This window comes from Talpa europaea (assembly GCF_964194135.1).
Source record: "Talpa europaea genome assembly, chromosome: 12".
Classification (NCBI taxonomy): Eukaryota; Metazoa; Chordata; class Mammalia; order Eulipotyphla; family Talpidae; genus Talpa; species Talpa europaea.
Window position 1 is genome coordinate 87,435,358 of NC_140079.1, and position 24,599 is coordinate 87,459,956.

General features: G+C 50.1%; 1 protein-coding gene across 1 annotated transcript; it reads right to left on the reverse strand.

Annotated features, from left to right (window-relative positions):
• Positions 1–1,623: 1,623 nt before the first annotated feature.
• Positions 1,624–9,732, reverse strand: KDM8 (lysine demethylase 8; the record flags this gene model as incomplete). Its single annotated transcript, XM_084250903.1, has 7 exons — positions 1,624–1,788; positions 1,879–1,971; positions 2,847–2,996; positions 3,602–3,646; positions 5,148–5,280; positions 6,388–6,554; positions 9,193–9,732. 7 exons carry the CDS (start codon positions 9,730–9,732, stop codon positions 1,624–1,626), a joined length of 1,293 nt encoding a protein of 430 aa, XP_084107029.1.
• Positions 9,733–24,599: the final 14,867 nt, after the last annotated feature.

Consider the following 24,599-nt stretch of genomic DNA (forward strand, 5'->3'; position numbering starts at 1 on the left):
CTCAGACAGCTAATGGCCAGCATGTCACCTCACCATGGAAAGTTGCTTCATGTGGCCACTGTAATGCGAGTCTCATCCCATGTGGCAGTCAGGGCCTGCATCCTTTAGACCTGTTATACCTTTCATTTCACCCCGTTTCACTTTCCCATCCCACCCTGCTGCCTGTTGTCCCAAACTCACGCAACTATGTACCCCAAGGCCTGCCCACCCTCCCTCCCTCCGTCTCCTTGGCATCCTTCCAGATCTAGCAGAGGCCTCTACTTCCCAGTCCCATCCACACCTCCTCCATGTGGCCAGCATACATGGTTTCCACATGCCACGCTGATTGCTGCCAACACGCGGTTCTCCCTTCTGAGATCTGCTTCTCTGTGAGGAACTGGGGAAAGCAGGCTGTTCTCCCCTCAGAGTGTGGTTACAAATGTCAGTTGCAGGACACCTGGCTGGCACTGCAGAATCACTTAAGTGTGGGACCCTTAGCAACCCCCCCGCCCCCAAACACATACACAGCAGTTTCACAGTATCAAGTGCAGGTAAAGGAGACCAGCAGTGTTTTTCTTACATCTTACTGATGTCTCCTTCAAATTCTTCTAAAAGTGGGGTCACAAGACCCAAAGCTGTACAGTGTTTCTGCTATAGTTCTGCCATTTGGAGTCCAGCTAGCAGGACATACTACCCTCTTCCACACCAAGTGTATGAGGCTGAAACCTGCTAGTTTTGTTGGTATTGGGTTTAACCTGCCTATTTTTGGATCTAATAAAGATAGCTGTTCTTCATTTTAGATTTATTAGCTTTTAAGATCTGTTATGGTGGCTTGCAGTACTTCGCTCTTCACCTTGCAGCATGTGGTGAATGTCATCCAAGTCCAGACCTAGATGGCAGCAACCCCTGGAGGGATGGAGCTTGCAAGGGGAAGGCGGAGGGCTTCGGGGTGCCAGGAGTGGTGGTTTCTCAATTCAGAAACCAGTTATAGGGAGGGTGCATGGCTGACAGTTCATCAAGCTGGACGGTTGTGCCAATCTCGGGAGGCAGGGTACTCCGCAATGACAGCAACAAGGCTCCCGGACTTCCCCTTGTCCAACAGGAGATGGGTAAGTCAGGGAAACCCTCAGCAGTGACCAGGGCCACTATTTCCAGTCAAGGGGGCTCCTCACAGGCCCAGTCATGGCAAATAGTAACATACTTAAGCTTGCAGACAGCAGTGAACATTGGCAGTGCAGCAGCGGCCCTGCATGCATTCCCTCTGGAACCCTCTGTGGTGGGGACCAGTGCTGCCCTCTTCCCCAGCACAGAGAAATACCTTTTCCCAGGTCACGTAACAGTTCACTTACGTGGCTGGGTCTGAGTCCAGGCAGCTAATTTTAGAGCCCAGACAATGCCCCTGGGCCTTGTTACCTGCAATGTCCTGGGGTCTCACCCGTCTTCCTCTGCTGTGTATGCCTGTCAGGAGACCGCCACTGCCTGGGCCGCCCTCAGCCTGGTTCTGCTAGTGCCTGAGCTCAGCACCAGCCAAGGCTCTTCAGGGCACGGGCTCCACCTGGCTTGCCTAATTCCGGCGCCAGGCGGGCCAAGGAGCAGGAGAGAGCCCGCAGCACCGTCTGCACTGAGCGCGCGCTCTCATCCTGGCTATGACCACCAGAAGCTGACTGAAAAGCTGAGATCCAGGGCTCGCACATAATGCCAGTATTTGACTGGGATAAACAGGATGTCCCCGGGAGACAGGATGCAGGACTGGAAGGGGGCCTCTGCAAACTTGGGGAACTTTTCCAGGTCAGGCTTCTCCACGTCAACCTGAAAAAAGCCAAAGTCACTTGCCTGGTCTCCAGAGCCGGGTGGAGTAGGGGAGAACTTGCTGTGTCACCCTAGATCCAGTGTGCCCACCTGGCTGGTGTTATGAAGAAGGTGTGTGTCGTGAGGGTATAAAGCCTCTGACTCCTGCGGGGCATACAGCCGGATGTATTTCCTCCCCATCACCTGGGAAGAGAGTGACCCCATCAGTGGTCAGTCAGCAGGTAGCTTCATCTCTGTCCTTCACCTTCCTGTGCTTTTCCACATGCTTCTCTCTGGGTTCAAATGCCCCACCCCTCCACCCAGGCTGAAAGTTCCTCCAAATATATTCTGAATTGATGACTTCCTATGTTAACTCACACTAATTAAGCACTTGACTATGGCATGCGCTCTACGTATTAACACCTGCAGTCCTCACCCCTCTGTATGTTTCATCATCACCCCCATTCACCGATGGGGAAACCAAGGCACAGAGAGGTTAGGTGTTCACAAAGCTGGTAGGGGTAGGGCCGGTGTTCACGCCAGGTAGCCTGACTCCCGATCCAGCCCGCAGCCTCTCCTGTGAGGCCGCCCTTCAGTTCACTGTGCTGGAAGCGGTTATCACTGGTGAGACCTCTCTGCCCATGAAAATAGCTGGTTCTACAGCAGATGCCCCCTGCTCACAGCAAACACCTGCTCCTCTGGGTCTCGGGACGTTCTGCAGTGGCTGAGAAGACTCATTTGGAGGGAAGGTTCTGGCTGGGAGGAGCTGCCTGGTTCTGATCTGATGGAGGCAGGCAGGAGAGGGCAGAATGACTCCCCTGAAACAGGCCCCTCACCCCATTTCCTGCTCAACTTGACCCTGAAGGCTGCTGTGGGGATCATAGAGCATGCACCTAGCAGACACCACATCTGGAAACAGTACGACTGACTGGACGGTGCTGCACCCCGAGGCCTGGCACCATTAATCATTTTTCACTTGTTCATGTTTGATAGGAGTTGGCATGCCTGGTATTTTGAGGTGGAAGGCGTGGCCAGGCCTTGGAGGGTGGGGAAGGCGAGGAAGGCGAGGCTTATCCCACCTGGGCAAGGAAATTTTGCTGGGGATCCTGATGGAGCGGGGAGACAGTTCCTCTGGGGCCAAACCAGGCGTTAATGGTGATCTCCTCTTCCTCCCCACTGCCCAGGCAGCAGTAATCCGGGATGCTGATGTCCTGCTTCAGCTCCGGGATCTGGGTGTCAGAGCAGGGAGGGTGAGAACAGCCCTGTGGGACACACTAGCCCCCAAGTAGTGTTCTCTCTTTAGGGCCCAATATGCCATGGCATGACTAGCTCTAGGTTTCCCTGTGTAGATACGGCACCTCCCACCAAGCATAGCTCCCACCACTTCCTCAGGATGAACCTGCTGGCTTGGAAATGCAGTCTGACTCCCCTCTGCTCTCGTTCTGTTTGCATTTCATAACCGTCTGTTTACTCTTACGATGCTTACACACATTTATTGTAGCTGACTTGGAAACGATAGAAAAGGGAAAAACCACTCGCCATCTCCCACTCACAATCATGTCAATCTTTTGTGGTATTTTTTCCTGTTCTTTTTCAACACAGGTCAGATCATTCTGTGCAGTGCGCAGCCTGATTTTCTCACATCCCACAGCCAGGTGGTCGTGCTCCCTGACCCCATCTGTGCCCAGTCACCTGGCTCTGGGTGACAGGAGACTAGGCTGGTGGTGCTGGTGGGTGGTGAGGAGGCTGCTACACCCTTTCCTGCCTTCTGGTGTCAGAGCCAGGAGGGGAGGAGCTGAGGTGAGAAGGTGAAGACAGCCGAGTGCAGACTTACCTGATCAAAGAGCTGGTGCTGAGCAAGGTACCCGACGTCCTTGGGCTTATGCACAGGCGGAGACCGCGGCGGAGGCGACACAGAGAGCCCAGTGAGTCATGATGGAGGTGCTGGCGCTGTTTGGCAGGCTTTTTGTACACCCCCACCGCTACTGCCCCATCGTGCGGATCCTCCCCGCCCTGCTTAGTCCCCTGTCCTCCCTCCCAGCAGCTCCCTCACCAGCCTAGCGGACTGGGCTGAAGCAGGGAGACTCAGGGCCTGGTGCTGCCACTGCCACTAGGTGGTTCCCCGTCGGTCACCCCTGCCCCAGCTGTGTTTCCTCAAATGAAAAATGACGGGTCTGCACACAAGCACACCTTTTTAAAAATAAAGATGGAGTCAGACTCTGTTACTCGGAAATTTGCTTTTTTCATTTAATCATCTTGAATATCTTCAGGTCGATACGCATATAGCTGACACTCTTTTAGTGAATACAGACTGTTAATGCAGCGGTTCATTATTAATATTACTATACAGGTATTCAGGTTATTTTGCTACAAAATTCTAATATGGCCTAGTATTCTGGTTCTTCTCTTTATGTGCAAAAATAAAACATATGCGTTAAGGAGTAAGTGCACTTCAAATTTTAAGAGCTTCTGCCAGCTGTGTTCCTAAAAGGTAAATCATGCATACTCTCAGCTGTCGGCAGTCACTTGTAGTTACCGTGACTGCCCACCTTCCTGGCCTCTGCCGGCGCTGGAGAGGATCATTTTTGCCAATCAGATGGGTGAAAAGGTAAGTTTGTTACAAAGCAGGCTCTCCTGCTGGTGGGGTCCAGTGATGGTACCTGAGGCCCTGTGAGATAAGGGGGCGCCAAATCCGCTGGGGTGGAGAGGGCTATGGCCTCAGGGATCTGAGGCGAACACCAACCAAGTGGATGAAGGTTCCTGGCCAGGATTCCTAAGAACCACTGTCTTTCCATCCCTCCCCCTCATTCCCGGCAAGTAAACGTTGTGAGTTTATGAAATGCCAGACCCCATGCTGGGCCTGGTTGACTCATGTGATCTGTGCCCTCAGGATATGCTGGCCTGGAGGACACTAACTGCTGACCACACCGGGCTGAGAGCTTTCCGTGTTTTATGCTCCATCGAGTAACCCCAACTCAACAAAGTCAAGGCATCAAGGGCGGGGTAGAGTAAGTAGAGGAAGTAAGCCGGACGCAGAAAGTCACATGGTTTACGATTCTGTTTTCCTGAACGTCCAAAACTGGCAAATTCATAGAAACAAATTAATGGTTGCTTGGGGCTGGAGGGAGGGGGTATGGGGTGACCACTAATGAGTGTGAGGTTTCTCTAAGGGTAATGAGAGAAAGTTCTGGAATCAGTGGTGAGGGCTGCGCAATCTACAAATACACTGAAAACCACTCAACTGCACAAAGAAAGGGTCTGGAAGGTCCTGCCTGCCCAGCAGCCTGCTGACCGCAGAGTGAAACGACCCACTGATGCCCGGAGGTTGCCCCACATGTAGCGTGTCCTCTCCTGGTAAGGAAAGGAGTTGGATGACATACCTCGCTGGTGATGTATGTGCTGATGAACTCGCTGACCGTCATGAGCCTCTGGGACCATTCCTCGTCTGTGTACCTTGACCCGATTTCCACTGGGACGGTGCGGCAGCCCGCGACCTCTTGGATGTACTCCAGGCTATTAGAAAAACACCACAGCACTGCTGCTGACCTCTGCTGGGAACAGAGTGCCTCACACTGGTCTCCTTTAATCTTCACAGAACCTTTCAAGGTAGTGACCACTGTGACCCCATCTAATTGACGAGGACATGGACACAGAGGTGAGGTTGCCTGCCCAGCTGGCACCGGTGGCTGTGCGGATAGACCCAGTTAGCCTGACTTGTCAAGGTCCTGCCAGCTGCTCTGCTCCTTGGCTTGCTAAGAGCTTTCTGACTTCTCTCTCACCTGGTCACTCAGCTGAGAAACCACCTTTGAGAAATGGTGGGCAGCACGGGGGGTGGTGCTATGCCCAAGCAATGGACTCTGGGGGCCTGGCACACAGCAGGCCCTGCTGGTTACTGACCAGTGGGCCCTCAACAGTCACTTCATCTCTCTGAGCCCTGGTGCCCCATTTGTAAAAGAGAGTGATGACAGTGTCCAGCCCATGGGCTCAGGGCGGGTAAAATGAGGTCAGCTGGCAAGTGCCTGTCCTGGCACCGGGTGAGCAGTCAGCCCCGTGACGTGCCGGGTGCGCGGTGAGACGAAGAATGAAGGCGTGTTGGGACGATGCTTGTCACAATTCCTCCCCATGCAGGTCTCAGAGGGAGCCACAGGCTGACGCATGCACGTTCCTAAGCACACCTTCCCGTTCCCATTTACCCTCTCCAGGTGCCCCGTCTGCTCCCCCAACCATGCATCTGAGGAGGGACAGGAGCTGATGTGAGGGAGGAGCAAAGGCAAGAGCCCAGGGAGCCCCACAGCAGGGAGGTGACTGTCTCTCGGGTTCCTGTTTCTCAGATCCTGCAAAACTGCAGGAGACTTAACACTTGACCGGCATCAAAGCCCTCGTTAAAAGCTGCTCTGGGCAAGCACAACGTAGGAGATAAAGGCCTTACCCGCGCTGGCACAGAATCACTGCACTGTGCTTTCAATTCTCCTTTGCCAGCTTGGGCAATCCGCCCCAGGGGCTGCAGGTGAAGGGTCTGTGAGGCCCCATTTACTTGGGGGCGACAGGAGGAGGAATTCTGGGAGTCTCTGGGGAAGTGAAAGTGGGAAGGGGAGCCGCGCCGCTGCAGCAGCCACCCACCTCCACTTCCTCATGCAGGGCCAGTGGTCTGCCACGCCTTCCAAGATCACAGGCCTCCCGGGAACCAAGAAATGCTCCCTGAAATACTGGAGGGATGGGCAGCGCAGCCGAGGGACCGCTTTTTCTGACTCCGTATCAGGAATCGAAACGTCGTCATTCCTTGCTTTCTGTTTAAAATCAAAACAAAGGAAAACAGCATCAGCCACCAGAAGTCAAAATCGAGTCCTTTATCTAGGAATGTGCTTCAATGACAGGATGTGAGGGGTCGACGGTAACAATAATAGGCGATGGCTTTTATTAGCATTGTTACTGCAGCCACCGCTACTGTATTCCTCATGAAACCTGGGTTTTCCCTTTGCCAGTTCCTTTAAAATGTCTGCTTCATTATAAAAAGTAACGTATTGCTTTCACAGAACCTCTGCAGTAGAGAGCAGGGACTCCACACTGCCAGCCAGGGAAAGTATTCTCTCTCATTGCCATATGTCCCGTTCCCATTTTCACACGTACGTGTGTCCAGCCCACGAGCAGTAGAGTTCATTGTGAAGAAGCAACTCTGCCCCTTGCAGCCGGGGATTTCTCCAGAGCTCATTCCCTGCCACCACCTGGTGCTCGCGTGCCTTATGAGTGCATGCTCCCTGCTGGGCGACCTGAGCCTCAGTTTCCTCAACTGCTAAACTACTGGGAGAAAATGCTCATATGGGAAGCACTGACCACTGTCAGTTCCCCAGCTCCCCATGGCTGGACCCTCAAATCAATTCTTAAAGTTTGTAGTGGAGGGAGCGGCGGCAGCAAACACTTCCACCTGCAGGCCATGTGTGAGGCCTTGGCCTCGCCCTTTCTTTGCATTGTCAGGACGCTCTCAGCAGGCTTTGCTCTTCACACATTCCCTCGTGGGAGAGGCCTTCCCTGTCCACCTACGTGAAGCTGCCTCCCCACCACCCCACCACTAGAGAGAAACCCCATTACAGTTGTCTGGAAGGTAAGCTCTGGCAGGACAGGCCCTCGGGGCCTAGTCCATCTGAGTGACCCCTGGTGCGTGATAAAGCAGCTGAGCAAACCTCCCTTCTAGGCAAGGGCACAGAGGGGGCATGGGGGGATGTGGAGAGACCCAGACACCTGCCAGACTCACAGGCAATGAGTGTGAATTTGCACCTGTAGGGTAAGGTAAAAAGTATCAGGCTTTTCTGCCCTCCCGCCATTGGGATAGATGACGGAACCCTGTGGTCCTGAATGCAGGCCTGATGGCGGGCACCTGGAGTAGGGTGTGGGCATAGGTAGATGGGATCCACCTGGGCTAAGACTGGGCTTTTAAGGGCGGCGTCACAGGGACGCCAGCAGAAGCAGAAACCGAGAGGAGAAGCAGAGAAGCCGAAGCAGAGAAGAGAGAGAACGTGAGAAAAGGCTGGAGAACCCAGACAGGGTGAAGACTTGCTGAGGGCTGGGAGACCTGCCAGCCTGTTGTGTACCTGGTAAATCCCTATAAAAGCCTGCAAACCCGCTGAGGGCTCCAAGACTCCTCTCCTCCTTTACCCTATCTGCATAGAAGCATAGAAAACCTGCACTGTGCCCATTCCTGCCCTTATAGCACCCAATTGGGGAATTTGCATGCTGTTAAGTGGAGTCCGGAGCCTGCTCTACACACGCTGCCTCCTCTGTGGCACTACCAGGGACCCCCTGGCCATGAAGCTCTTTCCATAGCTCCTTGGAACAGTCCATTTCCATAGCTCCCTGGAGAGGGGCAGGTGCATCCTCTCGGTCAGGGGGACAGGTCCTGGAGCCTTGGTCTTCTCTGCCCTCTAGAAGGTCTCACAAATAGGCCTTGTGCCCGTGGCGTCTCAGCAGCACTGGGCAAATGCCAAGGCTTGCTCCATCATTTCACAACCCAAAATGGCGCCTCACAGGTTTTGCATTTTTTTTAACCATAGGTGAGGTTTGCTCAGTAGCTCTATTTCCTCCTGGAGAACAGTCTGTCCGTGTTCCCAGTGTCTCTACCTCCTGGAGTCCAAGTGTTCCTCCACACTGATTCGTATAATTCCTTCTATAATAAAGATATTTACTCTGACAGATTTGCTGCAAATTTCTCTTCCCTGTTCGTAGGATTCCCTTTTATGACGTTTCCATGCATGTGGAATTGATGACATCCACTTGCAATTCTTATATAAAAATAACACCACAGGGAATTCGGAAAACACAGCAAGCCATTAAGAAACTTCTCCGAACTGCCCTCCTGCCTGTGTTCAGTCCAGCTTAGCCTTTCATTCTGGGATCGGTGCTCCAACAGCCACCTTAGGGATGAAGAAACTGAGGCTCAGGAGAGGTCGCTGCCTGCCCAGAGGCACAGTAAGTGGCAGCCTGTGGAGCGAACCACCCTCGGCCTCTGCAGGGTATTCTCTGGCAGTTGAGTACCAGCAACGACACAGGCAGGATCTAACGGCAGGCAGAGCGGAAGCCAGCTCGCTGTCCTGTCGCTTCCCAACTCGGCAGCAGCCAGAGCAGCCAGACGAGTGAGTGAGACTTCAACCAGCCGGCCGAGGAAAAGTTAAGAGACAGCACAGCTCTCGCCTTCGAAGCCACGTCTACACCACTGCCATGGCGTGCTCAAGAACCATGAAGCTTCCTCCCGCCCCTCTCCTGAAAAGGCGCTGCTTTTGTAGAAACTGGAAAAATGACTGAGAAAACAGACTTTCTCTCCTTCTCAAAGGAGCTTCTCTTTTCAGCCAGAGGCAGGCCCTGCCATGAGGCTGCGCCCCAGGTGTTGTTACGCCTAGAAAAACAGGTGTGGCCACTGACCACCTCACCCCTTACCTTCCGGCTGGGCTGCTCCAGGGCAGGGCCTGGCACAGCTCTTTTTCTAGAGAGCAGGTGTGTCTGGAGGATAGCGGCAACCTTAATGAGGATGTCCCCCAGGATGGCCGCCCCCATCAGAAGGCCCATGTCGCAGACCTTCAGGGCGGCGTCCACGCTGGCGGTGTCCACGCTGGCGGCGTCCACGCTGGCGGCGTCCACACTGGTGGCGTCGGCAGGTGCCTGGCACAGACACACAGCTTTCAGGAGGCAGCTGAATGCGTAGACCCGCCTCCAGTCTTTGTGCACGTCCTTCCATGGCCCGGTGTTGAGCCTCTCCCAGGTGTAGTCGAGGAGCACCTCGCTGGTCTCCAGACACTCATGCCTCTGGCCTGTGTAGAATAGCTGCGTGGCCCGCTGCAGCAGCAGCACCACCCCGGCCTCCACGTGCTCACCGAGGTCCAGCTTCAGCTCTTCCTGCGTGCGGGGCAGCAGCGCCCTCAGGGCCTCCCAGAGCCCTCCCGTGCCCTCCGGGGCAGTCGGGGTGCTGTCCTCTGCCATCGCTCTGCCAGCACGGCTTGGTGAACGCTGGCCTGGAAAGAAGTAAAAGAGCAATTTATCACACTGCCTGTTTCAATATAGACAAATGTGTATTTTTTTAAACATTTTTAAAAAAATTTATTTATACAAGAGCCGGGGTACAGGCCAGAGGCGTGGGAGGGTGAGAGGATTCACCAGAGACAGAGTAGGGAGCAGAACAGGCAGATGGACTGAAAACACTGCTGAGGGGAGCTGTGGGAGAGACAGGAGGGCTCTGCCGCAGCATGTGGGTAGCTCCCTGGCCATGGGGAATCGAACCAGTGCTGCAGAGGCTGCAGACACCTTCACAGCACTGTGCTCAATCCCCTGCACCTCCAGGGAGGCCCTCGAATGTGTAGTTTTATAAAATAAATCTGGGGAGGGGAAACCTACATCTATGATGTTGTCAACTACTAAAATTTTTAAAATATATATCTTCCCCCAAAAAATAGACCACAAAAAGTTGGTGCCCTTAGATCCCCACCACTACCTGTGCTTTCCTTTGGAACACACCTCCCTCTCTGGTGATTCTTCAACATGGTCTTCTCTGCTGGGCATAAACTCCCACTCATACATGCTTCACCATGCCCAACTTTTCCTACCCACTGGCGGGAAGGGAATGACCCCGAGGCCCTTGGAAATGATAGAGTTACAAGACAGCCACCTCACTAGGAATGTCCACGCTGGACTACAGAGCAAGAGCAAAAAAGCAAACGTGTATTGTGCTTAGTCACTATAAAGTGTTGCTGATGCGTGCTACAAATTAGGCTGTCCTGACACCGTGACTTCTTCCTATTGTTGGGGAAACAGATGCAGAGAATGTAGAGGGTATTTGTTGAGTCCTGGTGGCTCAGAATCCTTTTCTTTCTTAACAATACACTTCAATTTCCTTTTGAGGAATTCTATTTTTCCCTGCTGAGGTCAGGCTGGTGGGTGTTGCCGAGGGGCTGGGATGTGATCCATGCAAGGCAGTCAGAAGGTGCCCCCCTCAAATTTGAACTTCAGGCAGATCAACCAGACTGGACTTAAGTGACATTTCTATCCTAGTGGCAGTTTCTGCGTCAGCTGTTCTGTGCTAGGTTCTAACAATTATTGTTCCTAGTTCCTAGGTGACAGAAGCACTTTCTTATTCTTTTCCAAATCTAGTTCTCTAGCTTTCCATGGATTCCGTGTGCCCCAAGGGACTCCTTAGGAATTCCGTCTTGTGTATGTCAGCCACAGATGATTTCCGTGGTTGATGATCCTACTTGGGGTCTCCCCTGGTGGCACAGTAGTTGAGCACTGGGCTGCGAGGCTGCCTGCAGCCTCTGCAGCGCCGGTTCGTTCCCCAGCCGCCGGCGAGGGTCCCACAAAAAACAAAAAACAAAGAGTCCTATTTGCCCCATGAAAGTAACTGTCAATAAAGATCCACGATGGATGGCATAAGGCAAGCGTGAAGACGTGCCCATGACAAAGCCTCCTCAGATGCCTCGCCTCCTGTGAAAAGAAAGCCACGGTCCTCCTGCAGTGGCAGACTAGAAGGTTGCCCGGTGATCGATCGCTACTTCTTGTTATTCAGCCCTTACCTAATCCCCTCCTCTTGAGCATGGGCAGGACCTGCTAAACCACACTCAGACTCCGGACCCACCATGGAAATGAAAATCACAGGTGTGTATTCTTTTAAGTCATTAAGGTTTATGGTGCTCTGTTATGCAAAACCTGATAACAAACGTCTCACATTTCCTGGATATCCTGGGATTCATCTATAACTCACACAAAAGAGGAGAAAGCGCAGCTTCCCTCAGCCCTAGGGTGCATGAAGCCAGCAGGAAATAGGGAACTGAAGACATGCCCAGGACACTAGCTATGGTCCCTGGAGGCAGCTGGAGAACCTCATCCAATCCCTGGGTTCTTTTTAGCTCACCTCCTCTCCAACCCCCACCAGCAGCAGAACACTGACAGTCACTGAACCCTCACAAGGACTCCACAGAACAAATAAAGCTGACAACATACTTATGAAATGTTTGCTGCTAAGCCAGGAAAGCTCTAAGCACTTTATCACTCTCATTTCTTTTATCACTCTCATTCCTTAGAGAAACCCCAAGAACATATTCTCATTCTCACTTTACAGGTGAGGAGGCTAAAGCAGAGGCCTTGCCCAAAGAAGTTCTGCTATTAGGAGGTGGAGCAGAGATCTGAGGGCTGGGCAGCCTTCGAGCTGAGGGCACACTCTCCCATCATGGCGCCAGTCAGGGCTCAATTCTCATCCTACTTGCCCAACTATTCCTTTCTCTCTTTTTATTTGTTCTCCACAATCCTGTAAATAGGAATGTGACCATTTTTCCGATCCTACCTTCATACTTTGTGGATGAGGAAACTAAAGCTCAGAGAAAGATGGAGTGACTTGCCCAAAGTCCGTGGACATTTGTGCAGAAACAGCTTAAATTCCAGCCAACAGTGTCCTTTCCAGTGGGCCACTCCATGCTCCCTGCTTAATGTACATTATTAGACATATCCCTCACAACCCTGTGATGTGAGATGTATATACAGGAATCTGGTGAGAGTTGGGTGTTTAAGTAATTTGCTCATTATTACACAGTACATGGCAGTGTCTACCCAGAGCACTTTTTGGCCTCAGGGGTGAGGATCACACAGGCTTTTGGACCTTATACCCTAGCTCAGACCTTGGCTCACACTGGATACTGTGATCTTCCCTGTTTGTTTAGTCAATAATGGGACTAAGAGAACCTGATTTCGCTTGTTCCAACCTGCCGTAAGGATTTCTCTCTAGTCTCCTAGATTTATAAATGTCCTGTTGGCCTCATTAACAGTCATTTGGCGAGGCTCACAGTTCACCCTTCCAGTGTGGACTTACTCGCTTAGCTATACACAAAATAGCATGTGCATCCACCAGTCAGCTTCCCCTGGAGGCTGCAGGGTTCATCCTCAGTGTCTCACTGGTCTTAAAAAGCAACCACAAGATGTCTCATCTTGAGCATCTGAAAAGACTTCAGAGGCCTCACAGCCTGGCTTCTCACAAAGGCCTATAATAAAAAGGCCTCCCAGAAGACTACTTACTTGCCTTACTATAAAGTGGCTTGCACTGGGGCCTTATGTACCAGCTTTGTTAATTGGTTTCTTAGTGGCGTTATAAAATGGCTTCCCAGAGGGTTTTAAACGGGCTATAAACCAGCTCCCTGTGATGCAGATTATGGACTTTGTAAACTGGCCTCCCAGGGTGACCTTATAAAATAGCCCCTTGTAGAGCGCACCAGTCTTAAAAGCTGGGCTTCAAAGGAGGCCTCATGTGCTGCTTTACAAACCAGTTCCCAAGGTAGCTGCACGTGCTGCCTGTCACCCAAGTTCTCCAAGCAGTCTCGGATATGGTCTTCCTAAAGTGGCCTCCTAAGGCGCCCCTGAGCTGCTGTGCAGATTGGCCTTGGTGAGCACCTCCCGCTGATGGTCGTGTGAAAGTCTTCTGGGAAAGAGGGCTTCAAGTGGGTTGTACAAATCTCTTCTTCCAGAAAATAACTTTAGTGATTTATTTTTAATCCAGAGTTCTTAAGCTTTTTCAAAAGACCTTCAGAGATACTTATATTGGAACTGTATGATAGTCTTCCAGAGGTGGGTGCTTCAGAAGAGTCAAGTTCCATTTTTTAATGTGGTTTTTCAGATCACCTGTGTTAGCCACTTGATGTAGCCAACCAAAGGGGCTCGTGATTGATCTTACAGCGCTAAAGCTTCCCAGAGGCATTATGGTGGCCACATGAAACAACTTTCATGAGGTGACATGCTGGCTGTTACCTGTCTGAGTAGTCTTCTGGTCTAGTTTCCACATGCTTTCCAGAACTTTTTATGACTTTGACTGTTAAATAGCAGCCATAATGAAAAGCCTTTGGAGGAGGAGCCACGCCCTACTTCCAAAGTGACCTCATGACTTGTTTCAAAAACTTAGCTTCCTTCCACACCGGGCCCCTGGGGGCCAGGTGAAAACAAGACTTGGTCTTACTTTTACAAACTGTTTTTGTCGTTTCTTTATAGGGTCAGGAAAATGTTCTGCTTGTTACATCAATTAACCCCCCTAGGAACAGCCTCCCTTGGCCCCTTTTAGCCAGGTGAAATGGCCTTCACTAGGTGGCTGAAACATCTTGTGGTTGTGTGAATCTATGTGGCAAAGGAACTAGCTTCACGTAGGCCATGCAAAGCAGCCTTCACACAAACATGACTTCCTAGTGAAAGTCACTACATGAAACTGGTTACATGAAACTGCCTTTCTGAACGGCTTCAGGACTTGGCTTTAAAAGTCAGCCTGCCAGCATTCCCCATGTACCGGTCTAAATAAAAGATTGCTTGATAACTGCACAAGCTGTTTTCCAGAGGAAGGCATCATCAGCCTAATAGCGGATATGAACTGGCTTTATTGATCGGCTTCCCAGAGTTTCTCACTGCTTTTTAGAAAAGGCTGTATTATACAGACTTCCGGAGGAGGGAGGCAAGTATTAGTGTTTTGGAGTGGCACTGTAGATTGTTCTTTAAACTGACCTCCCAGAGAGCTACAAAAAAGGGCATAATGGGTCAGATATAGGTGGGTTAATGATAGAATTTATCATCCAAACCAGGATGCGATATACAGGTCTTGAAAAATTTTTGGCTCGGTAAAGTATCAATTTACTTTAAAAATTTTTCTTTCTTCCTTATCACTTTTCTTGTTTACATTTTTTATTGTCTGGAATTTCATTTCTTCAAGAAGGAATTTCATCTTACACAAGTTAATTCAGGACTATACACATACCCAATATTTAGCATGTATGATTAAGTCATAAAGTGGGGTGATTCCAAGGAAACAGACCTGTTCACCCTAATGATAGGCCATATGAAAAAGCCTGAATGGTCTTGGATTCTCACTTTAAATCAGTCTCGTAGAGCTGGACAGCAACTCGTTTTAAACACCTCCTGTTGGTCAAAAAAAGCTTTCTTTGAAGGAAGTAAGAATGGGGATGTCAGGAATAGAAAGAGCCTGACTTGTCTTGTGTACTGGCTTTGTAAATGATCGTCCACAGAGCCACAGGTATTGGCCCCATGACATGAACAGCTTTTCTCAGAGGAATGAGGTGTATGAAATATTAGAAAGGGAGTCAAAGGTTGTAGGAATAAACCCGAGTGGCTTTTGGCTTTGTTACCCAGCTTACTGTGAGCCTTATAAAAGGCTTCTTGTTGGTCATAATAAACACAGAGGCCAAATGCAAGCTGTGCAAAACAGCCTGAATGGACTCAGGTCCTGACATCATCTATTTACCACCCAGACAGAGCTCATTATGTAAACTAATTTGACTAAACAGCCCAACATTGAAGCCATCTAGGAAGCTTACTAGTCATTCCAGAAACAGCCACTGAGCAGGCAGTTGTGCGAGGCAACAGGGGCACTGGGCAGGTGGCTTCCAGGGTCTACCAGCCTAATGCTGGCTTGAGGGAGCAGGTCGCTCAATTTTGTGACTTAATTTCTTTGTGGCAGAATTCTACTGAAACCATGCAGAAGCCAAGAGCTTTCTGGAGAGCACTGTGGGGGTGTCCAGAGGTCTAGAAATTGCCCAGAAAGCTCTCCTTCCCGGGTGGAGGGGACCTCTGGTGTTCTAAGGGCCATACAGGCAGTCGTGCTGGGTCCTTCCCCGGCCTTGGGTTCGCCAGAACCCTGCTGGGCATGTGAAGTTACCTTCGCTGTATCTTGCGGGAGATAACGCGAAACGGGCTCAGAGGGAGCTCCTACCGGCCTAGACGTGCCTTTCCTTCCGCTCCCCTCACCCCCGGCCCCCGGGCGCGCAGGCCGGCCGGCTCCAACGCCCCTCGCCCCCGCCTGCTACCCCAGGCCTCACACGCTTTCCCTCCCAGACGCCTCCTCATGGGCTTCGCTTCGCGCGCCTCCATTGGGAACTGGATGGCTCAAGGGTGTCCAGTTCGCCTGGAGGAGAAAGGCCGGGAAGTTCGGATGCGACAGCCACAGAACCCACCCGAAGCGTGTCCAGGATGAAACCAACACACACTCGCGCGTCCGGAGTAGAGACACCATGAACTGCGCAGGCGCGCCACAGTGCCCCCACCCCACGCACGCGCAACGGTAACTACCCCCCGTACGCATGCGCAACGGTAACTACCCCCCCCCGCACGCATGCGCAACGGTAACTTTTCCCCCCACGCATGCGCAACAGAACTACCCGCGTACGCACGCGCGGGCCTTTCCCCAACCACGCCGCGCGGGAGTTGGAGGCGGCCTAACTGCGTTCTCAGAGCGCTTGCGCCGGCTGTCCTCGCCCACCCGCCCCGCTCAGATTCGTTTTTCAGAAGCGCGTCCTCTTCCCCCTCCGCCACCCACCCGCTTTTTCCAAGGCGCACGCGCGAAGCCGTCCATTCCCGCTTCGGCCCTTGACGTGACGCCGGCGCCGCTCTTCCCTCCCAGCCCGGCCCCCTCCGCCTCGAAGGAGCCGCGCGCCCCGCTCAGCCGTCCCGTCTAACCTCTCTCGCGCCCGGGCCGCGTCGAGCCGCCCGGGCGCTGGCCACGACGTGTTCTCTGTGGGTGGGACACTCCGGCGCGTTCCTTCGCCGAGTAAGGCTTGAGCGAGGAGTATCGATCACTCTCAACTCGTCTGGTCGGGACTGAGCGCGCAGAGGAGCGCCGAGTGATCGATGCCCCCGCCCTGCTCCAGCACTGGGAGGGTGGGGGCGGGGCCCAGGGCTGGCCCCTCGAGTTTTCCTTCCACGTGAGCTGCCGCTCCCTGACGCGGTAACTTTGTGTGTAAAGCAGCTTCATCTCCACCAATTTATCTAGTCCTTGCAACTATGATCCTTAGTTTTCCTTGTTTGACAGAGGTCAACGGAGATGCGGGCAAATGAAATGTTCCAAATTTTGTGCTTTTGGAAAGTCACAGATCCTGCATTTGACCCCCCAAGTGACCAACAGCCTGTGGAAGAAGGGCCTCGGTTTCAGTGTGGAGTGGTGGGCAAGGGACCGGAGTCCTCATTTCTGTCACCTCTACCTTGTGCCCCAACGGGTGGCCTCGCTGGGAGTTTAGGTTTTGAACACACTCCTTGTGATGGGAAAAGGCTGTCCTAAAGCTGATTCCATACAGGCTTTGTGGACTCCACCCCCACCCCAGGCCAAAGCCAAACACACTGGGAACTCCAAATCCCATCACCACCAAAGGGAAGGTGGCTGGGACCTGAGGGTGGGGTTAAGCAGCCAGGTTGGTATAAAGCCAGACACGTGGGCTTTGGAGGGATCCCCCATTTTGACTCTCCGCCAGCTCGCAGTGTCCGGCCAGCTCGGAGAGTGCTTTTTGGGTTTCCAGGTCGGCAGTTTGGGTAGGATGCATTAAAGACTTTATTTCCCTATTTTCTCCACCCCCTAACACTTGGAGGCCGTTTGAAGCTTTGAACAGAGGCAATATAATGTTCTGCTCACACTGGGTTTGGAGTCTGAGTAGAAAATGGACGGGAATTTATTTATTAGTGTTAACATTTATTCATTTTACTTGTTAAAGATGGTAAGGCAGATTTTATTCAGGGGGATCACTGCAGTGGGGACTGATGGTGGGGGGAGATACGAGGCTCCACTTCAAATACATAGACAAGTGAAGATTTATAGTCAAGGAGCAGGTGCAGGGTCAGTGGATGGAAAATAAGGAATATCGACAGCAAGGGGAATGCTGGCTTGACCACTCGACAACGTTTTTGCTAAAGGCGTGCAGGGTGATCAAAGGTAAAGTGTATAGAATATCAAGACGGTAAGACTCCAGGAGTGGAAAGTGAGGAATTTCATCAGGTATCAGAGGTGGGGGATTTTTTGCTACACACATCCAGCAGGATCGTTGCTAAAACTGAACTAAATGGGCCAAGGAGAGACCTCAAGGTCATGTGTAGTCAGAAAGGACTCAGAAGCACCTGACCAGATTTAGGTCAGGGAGGAAGTCTTTGTCAACATATGTGCTGGGCATTGTCAGGGTCCCTTAGACATCTCAACAGTGTGTAATTCTCTTGACAATCCTGTGAGGTGGAGATTATGTGTATTTACAGATTGGGAGACCAAGGCTTGCTCAAGGTCAAAGCTCGTCATTGGATTCTGGGTACTGTGCTAGCAACAATGAAAACATATGAGATGAACTCAAACCCTGCCTTCAAGGATCTCACAGGTGAGATTAACAGATATTTGAGTATTTGCTTTGTACCCAGCACTTCCAAGTCTCTTTACAAATATTAAATCCATAGATAACTGTTGTCATAATTGTCATCACCAGTTGAGTGGTGACAGTTTGAGTTGAACCTGTATCTGTGCTCCTGGAAAACTGCTGAGTCACCCTTTGTGTTCTGGAAAACAGTGTCACTGGGCCTGTCCTCTGTTCCCATTTATCTTTTCTTGTGGAAATTCTTCAGTCCTGCTCTGTTTGCATCCCTGATCTCTGCAGACAAAACCATAGAAAACCTGGTGACACCAAGATGGAGATAGAAGTAAGACAAGGGTTAAGCCACACCCTCATCACCATAGTAAAAAAAGCACACCACCAACCTGGTGACAGATCCAGTCAAAACCAAACTTGACAGAAGGAAAAAGTAGCGTGAATTCAGTGGCTGGAAATGCCTTCCTCTTTCTCTGAAATCCTGCCTGAAAATGCCTTCCTCTTTCTCTGAAATCCTGCCGATGCAGATGATCCTTCAGCTTCTCCTCTTCAGTGTGCCTCCCCCCCCCCCCCCCATAGATCCCTGCTTCTCCCTAGCTTGGGAAGACAGATTTTAGAGCATAATCTCCCTTCTTCATTCCTTGACCAGTGGATAAGATCCTGTGCTTCTAGAACCCTGATTTGAGTGTGGTTCCTGGGCTTGTTCTGGTGTTGGATGGGTAAAAGAATTTAGTAAGGATAGCTTGCTGCAAAGAATCACCTTCCCCGTGTGACTTAGGTAAGACTCATGGATGCCCCTCTTGTTTACCTGTAATAAGTCCAGATGTAATAAGTCTCCAAATCCCTATTTTATGCCCCATAACTGATGAGCTGAACTGCATGTCCTCACTAGCAATGGGGACAGTGGAAATGCTTGTTAACCAAACTGGTTAAATTTCCCATTCTCTAGGCCTCTGAACTTTGGCCTACTTTCAGCCTGAGCCCGCAGACAGTCCCACCTGAAAACAGGCTGCTCTTAGGGTAAAACACTGACTGTCCCATCACACACCCCCTTGCATCCCACTTCTCAGTTCTTTGTTGCCTTATTTTCTCTTCCCTATAACAGAAAATTTCTTTTTGCCTAACCCTTAAAATGCTTGCAGACCTGTGTTCTCTGTTTCAATAGTCCCCTCACCTCCTTGCCATCATTCTTTCAAATTAGTCTCCCCTTACTAAATCTGGTGTGGTTTTTCATTTGACAGTGGATGGGCAGAGGCAAAAGTGGGTGGGCGTGTCAGCCCCTTGGACCCCCAGATTCTCTTCCACAATGATCAGGAATGGGTTTCTGGCAGTAAACAATGAATAGGGAGGGCGGCCAGCCAGGTAGAGACAAATACCCCTTTGCTAGCTTGTTTGGGTTTTCAACACTGACTTGTTGAGATGAATTACAGGCACAGATGAAATGAAAAGAAAAGAACCACAATCTTTCACCATGGGGTTTCACTTTGTGTATTTTCACTGCCAGTACAACCCTCCCCCACCCCCCCCTTCTCATTCCTGGGAGCCTTGGAATTGGCCATTAAGCTCACAGACCCATTTGAGTGCTGCGAGAGGCATGGAACAAACAAAAAGCATCGATTATGTCCATGTTTGTGATTTTACTCCATTTGATCAGCAGCCTGCAATTTAAATATATCCAAGTGTGCGGGGAACATTTGTAGCTTAATTATCAAATTTATTTAAAATACAGACATGCAAACAAAACTCCCAACTGGAAAATAACACTGAATTTGGCCACATAAAGAGACTTGATTTACTCCAATTGTGTAAAGCTGGTGTGAAAACCTCCCACACACTGGTTCTTGGCACTGGCTCCCTGGGCGATGTAGGACTGGCCACTTGTTCTGTGCCTTCAGCCCACTTCAGCGCAGGACACTACCTGAAATGACTGTAAGAGACTGGGGAGAAGGAAAAAAATCAAAGCGTTTTGTTGAATGGATTCCACTGGGATGGAGGTAAAAAGTCCCTGAGCTGAAGTCAGCCAGATTGGGAAACTTGCTGCCTCTTTGAGGTTTATGTTCTCCCTCATGAAATGGGAACCAGTGGCCTGGGTGGTGATGTGGATTAATAATACAGCTAAACACCTCAGGCTTTCCCCTCTATTTTCTTGTTTCAAAATCTGTGTGTTCTGGCCTACTCACCTGCTCTCATAGTGTACCCCCTTCCTATCCTGTGCCTGAGGTTCTCGGGCAGTGTGGAACTTCTCCAAGTACAGGTTCTTAGTCAGCACCCCTGGAGATCTCAGTCCAGTCGTTCTGGAGTCAGGCCTGGGGTTCTGCATTTTTGTCACTGGCCTTTGGGGCTAAGCCTCTGGCTGGTCCTTTCCCTGCTCAGGATCTTTTGTGCCGGAGTTCAGCCCAGCAAGCAGGAAACTTGATTCATTGATCTAGGAATGGACAAGAGGGACCTCTTGCTTGGAAGATACCTTCCACTCAAGAGCAGGAATGAGGTCTTGTGAGTCTCTTTCCACTGCCCAGCACCTGTGTGTAGAAGAAACCAATCCATCAATCAATCATTCCCCAGAGTCGGTTTTATAGACCGGTTGTTCCATTCACCCAACACTGCATAGCAAACCACAACATGTAGTGACTTAAAACAACGACATTGACTTTGTGCATGAATCCACAATATCCACGTGTGACAGGTGGGGCTGGAGACGCCTGAGAGGCCTCCATCTGTACCTTTCTAGACCTGGGCCGGGAAGACTCAGGCAGTGGGGGTCTTTCACCTAATGTCTCTTTTCTGCCTTAGGATTCCACCCAGGATACCATTACATTCGGTCATTATGTCTCCTTAGTATCTCCTGGCTGTGACGCTTTCTCATCCTTTTCTTGTTTTTGACCTTGACTTCACTGACGTGTACTAACAAGGCGTTTTATAGAAGATCCCTCCCTTGGGCTTTTTCTGATAATTTCCATGGTTGGGCAGGGGTTATGGGTTTGGAGAGGATTACCCCGTTGGTGAGTACCCCTCCGTCACAGAAACTCCAGGGTACATGCTGTCTTCTTGATTGATAACTGTTGATATGCGTCTAGGTCAGCAGGCTGAGGTGATTGTGAGCTTTCACCACTGTGGAACTGCTCTTTCTTGCCTTTTGAATATTGTATTTCTTAGAAGGGGGATATTAATGATGCACAGCCACATGTAAGGAGTGGGAGTTATCCTCCATTTCCTTGAGGCCAGCATATCTCCATAAATTATTTGGAATTCTTCTGCATGGTGGGTTTGTCTGTGCTCTTTGTTTATGTGTGTATGCAATCACTGATGTATCTGAGTGTTGACTTGTGGTGGTTTATTTTATATTCTGGGTTACAGTCCAATCCTATGTTCCAGCTTTGGGCAGGGGAAGCTCTTTCAGGTTGGCCCCCATGTCCCTTTCCCCATCATTGTGTGTGTGTGTGTGTGTGCGCGCGCGCGCGCGCATGTGTGTGTGTGTTTGAGCACTTCCTTACCTTTTGGCACGACAAGATGCTCCTGGCTTCTTGCATGTATTTCTCCAAGGAGCCAGGAGCCCAGTTCCTTCCAGGGGAGAACAGTGTTAGAAGCCAAGATAGGAGCACGAGGTGTGCTCAGTGATCCTGGGTCTGTTGCCCTTTTAACATAGCCTCGAGTCATGGAGTTCAGTTCTCCCACAATCACAGGGCCGCTCAGAGTCAAGAGGAGAGAACATGGAGTCCCTGCCTCCGATGGATGACCGTCATTGTCACATCATCCGCGCTCACTAGGTGGACTATCGGTGGCATTGTTAGGGGGAAAAGGATGTCCCAAAGCTAATTCCATACAGGCTTTGTGGACTCCACCCCCACCCCAGGTCAAAGCCAAAGACACTGGGAACTCCAAATCCCATCACCACCAAAGGGAAGGTGGCTGGGACCTGAAGGTGGGGTTAAGCAGCCAGGTGGATATAAAAGGCAGACATGTGGGCTTTGGGGGAAATCCCCCTATTTTGGCTCTCCGCCAGCTTGCAGCTCTGAGAGTGACTTTGGGTTTCCAGGTCTTCGGATCGGGTAGGACGCATTAAAGACTTTATTTCCCTATTTTCTCCCTGAGTTGTACATTTTCCTTATTTCCTTTTCCCTTGTAAATAAACCTTTTATTAACCTTTGGTGTGTGTCTGTAGTGGAGTATTCATAAGTCCCTTTTAAGCGCGCAGGTGAGGACCCACAGCCAGGCAACCCGTTTAATATCAGGGCTGCTCTATAACAGCATCACTGGAAAACACCACTTTCGGAAAGCATCATCGTTGGAAGGCATCAGTGATGTGGTTGCACACCCAAGATTCTTCTTTTACTTCTTTCATCCCTGTCTGTTTTGTATCACAGCAGCTCTTTCCATGGTTTGGTTTTTCTTGGAGATGGTTTTCGTTGACATGGGGAAATACATTAAGTAACATTGAGTCATGTTGTGAGACCATCGTTTCCTTCGCAGTTGTATCCTCATCATGTAGTTGGAGTCAAGGAGAAAGTCTCAGCTTGCCGTTAACTCTCCCTAACACATTTATAACGCTGGCTAATTTCTCTTCTTGTCTAATGTTCTGCCTCAGAGCATTCTTACAACACAGCCCTCCAGGCAGAATTAATCATTGTTTTATTTGCTTTTGCAGTTACCCTCTGCAGCAGAGACTCAGACTGCTTATCTTGTGTGTGTGTGCGTGTGTGTGCATGTGTGTGTTTGTGTGTGTGCCTAAGATTCATGGAATGAGTGTAGCAGACATCATGGACCTCTGCCCACTTGGGATTATGACATCTGCTGCATGAAGCCTTTCAACAGTTGGGACCCATGGTTATTGCTGCATTGGCCTGACTTTCCTAAAGAAAACACCTTTGAAATAGGGCAATTGGTGCTGCATTTTCGCTTACATAATGATACAACATTTATTAAAAGAAAAAAAAAAGTAAGTTGATTCAAAGAAAAGTAGGTGAATAATTTGTAAGGTGGTACTTAGACCTGAGGAAATCCTGAGGGCCAGGACCCGGATGATTGACACTTGGAAAACTCCTGCTGTTGTCTTTTTCCCTTGCCCTCTGCATGGGAACTCTGGTCTCTGTTGGAAATGGCCAGAAAATAAGCCTCTGCTAATTCCCATTTGTTCTGTGAATGTGCTGTGGCTTAAACAACAATCACCAAAATCTCTTCATTAAAGCTGATTAGTCAGAGATTACATGAAAAGATCTGAATTTTCTGTTTGATTTTAGAGCCAAATAGCTTGCCTTTGCCTATTGTATTCCCCAGACACTAATCACGGTTACCAGCCTGTGAGAGGGAGCCTTTCAAGTCTTTCTGTTCCTGGGGTGCTATTTAAAGGCAGAAGCAAATGATAACTGGCTCCAAATGAGAACCCACCCAATCACTGCAGCCAAGACAGAGCATCGTCCCAGACCCCCCCACAATGCCAGCACGTGCAGATTAGCCAGTAATTGGGTCTTGGGTGGTGATTTGCATGTTGGAAACTGCTAAAATATTCATGTACTTGACTGTGTCTCTTCCAATTAGATGTAATAAATGCAGATTTGTGTGGCCATATGTTTTATTTTGATGTAATGGTTTTAACCTTTTTGGAGTGTGTGTGTGTGTGTGTGTGCGCGCGCGCGTGCGTGCGTGCGCACAGCTCTCCAGTTCCATAGGGCTGGCTTGATTTGAGATAAGCTGGTATCTTAAGATACAGTGTGATTAGCTTATTATTAGAGACTTCTTGGAATTGAAAGAAGAGGCAGCATTAACTTTCTGCTTTGAATACTACTGTTTTCATTTACCAATCCCCCCTTCTCCTACCCTCTGTCCCCCATCCCTTTCTTGAGCCCTACCCTAGTTTCCACATCTGTAAAATAACAATACTCAAGAATTTTTGTAAATTAATGAAGTACTGTTGTTTTACATCTTTGTTAATATTTTGGCAATATTTGACAATATGGGGATTTCTCCCTTAGGTGTTGTCACTCTCCCACCACCAAAGCACCCATATTCCTCCACCCTTCGCCCCATGAGGATTTTTATGGGGAATAAAGAAGAGACTGCATATAAGGCATTTCACTAGAGTTTGGCACATTGTAATGTTCAGTAGTGATAGCTTTTATGATAATCAACTGTGTGTCTTTTAGCAGGTTACTTAACCTTTCTGAACCTCACTTGAAAAGTGGGCTCATGCTCTTCCTTAAATCACATTCCTAACATTCGGATGTCTGAAGGAGATAATTAGATATTGTTTTTATTCTGTGCTCACTGAATGAATGAATGAATGAATGAATGAATGAATTCTGGAATTCATTGGGATAGGATTACTTGGGATAGGATTGCTACCCCGAGTGGCCTGAAACTATCAGTTTATTTCACCTCATTGCATCCCCATGTAGGATGGGCAGGAGGAGAGCTCCACATTCATTCAGGAACCTGCCTCCTTCCAGTCAGCCTCCACCCTTCAAAGAGCCTCAAAGTTCTCTCCCTTCAGCCTCGGGATGGGGAAAATGGGGGTGGGTGTCCCGTGGGAGATTTTTGCGGGCCAGGCCTGATCGCTTCCGATTTGGCCTCTCAGTACAAACTTGGCTCAAGGGAGGCAGGTGGGTAGTCCAACTCTGTGCCCAAGACAACATTTCCCTCTGGATTGAGGTCTCTAGAAGTCATAAAGTGAGGGCTACCCACTCTTCTGAGACTCACAAAATCATAACACGA